The sequence below is a fragment of the Lolium rigidum genome, chromosome 3, assembly GCF_022539505.1.
Source record: "Lolium rigidum isolate FL_2022 chromosome 3, APGP_CSIRO_Lrig_0.1, whole genome shotgun sequence".
Lineage (NCBI taxonomy): Eukaryota > Viridiplantae > Streptophyta > Magnoliopsida > Poales > Poaceae > Lolium > Lolium rigidum.
The window spans coordinates 250,976,076-250,978,049 of NC_061510.1; the positions used below are offsets into that span (position 1 = coordinate 250,976,076).

A 1,974-nucleotide genomic window follows, 5' to 3' on the forward strand; every position below is an offset into this window, starting at 1 on the left:
AACTTTGCTAGCTCATGGCTGGCATTGTTTGCCTCTCTACTTATTTTAACTAAAGAACTATCTCTTTCCCGAAGAATATCTCGAATCACATTTATCCTAAAAGCATATGCAGAGATGTTGGGGTTTGCTTTCTTGATCATGTTGACAGCCTCCAGGCAGTCCGATTCCACGCTAAAAGCTTGCTGTGTCCACTGCAACGCTTGTTGCGCCCCCATCTCAATCGCCATCAGCTCCACATCAAGGGCGTCGCTGCAATGGTGCACTTGCTGGCAGGCTGCGTACAGAACCTCGCCATGACCGTTGCGCAGCACCATACCAATACCTGCACGTCCATCCATTGACCGGGTCTTTAGTTTGTTTTACTTAATAATTGTTTGGTCCCCGCGCCATAATGGTATAGTGGTTGGGCTAGAGATATATATTGTTTGTGGTTGCAAAGCTATAGTGTTATTTGATGCATCGCACACATATATCTATCGATTTTAGATCACAATAATACATGATAGGCTACCATGGCCTCTCCTCTATGCGCAACAGGATGTTTTCATCCAATTATTTTTCTCGGATGGTAATCTAATTATTGTTTTTTTCCCGAGAACCATGCAGAAGCGCTGCATGTTTCGTCCTCTTTATTTCCACTTGATCAATTTCACAACTGCGTGCCGATAGACCCTTTGGGTCTCAAAATTTTCAAACACGAAGAATATTCGGAAGGACGAATTGACGAAATAATATCGGAATAAATATATTAATCCAGACACTACACTGGCAGTGCATAAATATGGTAATGGAAAGCAAACTCTCGATGGATTCTCCTCAAAGGGAGAGAAGGGAACAACGAAACACCGATACAATGCCGGCCGGCCACGGAGGGCTGGCTATACTGCTCGATCAATCTCTGACGGGGAGATGCATGAGAGCTTTTATTCAGTATGTATAATATAGTAGGTGTAAAAGTGTGTGACGCCGGCGAGGAGTGGCGGATGGATCAGTTGATGCTGTTGCAGTTGACGGAGGTGCTGATGGCGTAGGGGATGCTGACGCCGCACTTGGACGGGATGCTGGCAGCGTTACCGGCCTTGATCCCGCTAATGCCGCTGACCAATTTCTTGAGGCAGTTGCAGGCGGCACGCTTGTCGGCGGTGCTCTTGGCGGAGTTGGCGAGGCTCTTGACGCCGCTGCAGCAGCCTGCGGACGGGGAGGCGCCGCCTTTAGCATAGGCCATGCAGGGGCTCAAGGCAGAGCTCACCTGACCACAGGAGACGGCGGCGTTGGCGGCATAAGGTGCCGAGAGGAGCATCGCCGCCACAATGGCGACCACCACGATCTGGGCAGCTGCAGCGCGGGCCATCTCTTACCTCGAGCTAGTGGTGTGCTGGGTAGCTGGAGATGAGGTGGCTAGCTAGATTTGCTAGATGGAGCAAGTGATGGTGGGTGAGGAGGATACGAGGGAACGCAATGGCTTAAATAGGGGATCCGAGTGAGAGCAGGAAGACGAGGTCGATGGCGTGCGTATACTGGCTTAGCCGGGACATGGTCGTCGTCGGTGAGCGCTAATCGATGGGGCCGGATTAACTGCATCGATCCGGCAGTGGTTGGATGGTGAGATAGATATACCAGCCATGTTCTATTTTTTTCGATAAAGGATGATTTATTACTTTTTGAGAAGCAATTACATCCAGCCTCTGCATAATCAGGATGCACACAGCCATGTTCTATTGATGCATGGACATATCGAGTGATTAGATTAGCAGCATCAGCAGGCCCTAAGAACATCACCAGATGATCTCTTATACTAATTTAGCTCCCCATCAAGCCTAGTATTTTAAATAAAGATCGTATGCATCTCTTCGATAAAGAGGTTGTAGTCTCATCCTCCATTTTGAAAAACAATCCGGCCAAGTATCTTTTAAATTCTTATATTTGGTCCTCTAAAAAATCGGTTCCACTCTGAGCCCCTAAATTTAAGTCCTT

At 48.1% G+C, this 1,974-nt stretch overlaps 1 protein-coding gene across 1 annotated transcript; it reads right to left on the reverse strand.

The window, feature by feature from the left end:
• Positions 1-720: 720 nt before the first annotated feature.
• On the reverse strand, positions 721-1,449 carry LOC124703281 (non-specific lipid-transfer protein 2B-like). Its single transcript, XM_047235509.1, has one exon. The coding sequence runs from the start codon at positions 1,349-1,351 to the stop codon at positions 989-991; it is 363 nt and encodes a 120-aa protein (XP_047091465.1). The 5' UTR covers positions 1,352-1,449; the 3' UTR covers positions 721-988.
• Between the last annotated feature and the right edge of the window lie 525 nt (positions 1,450-1,974).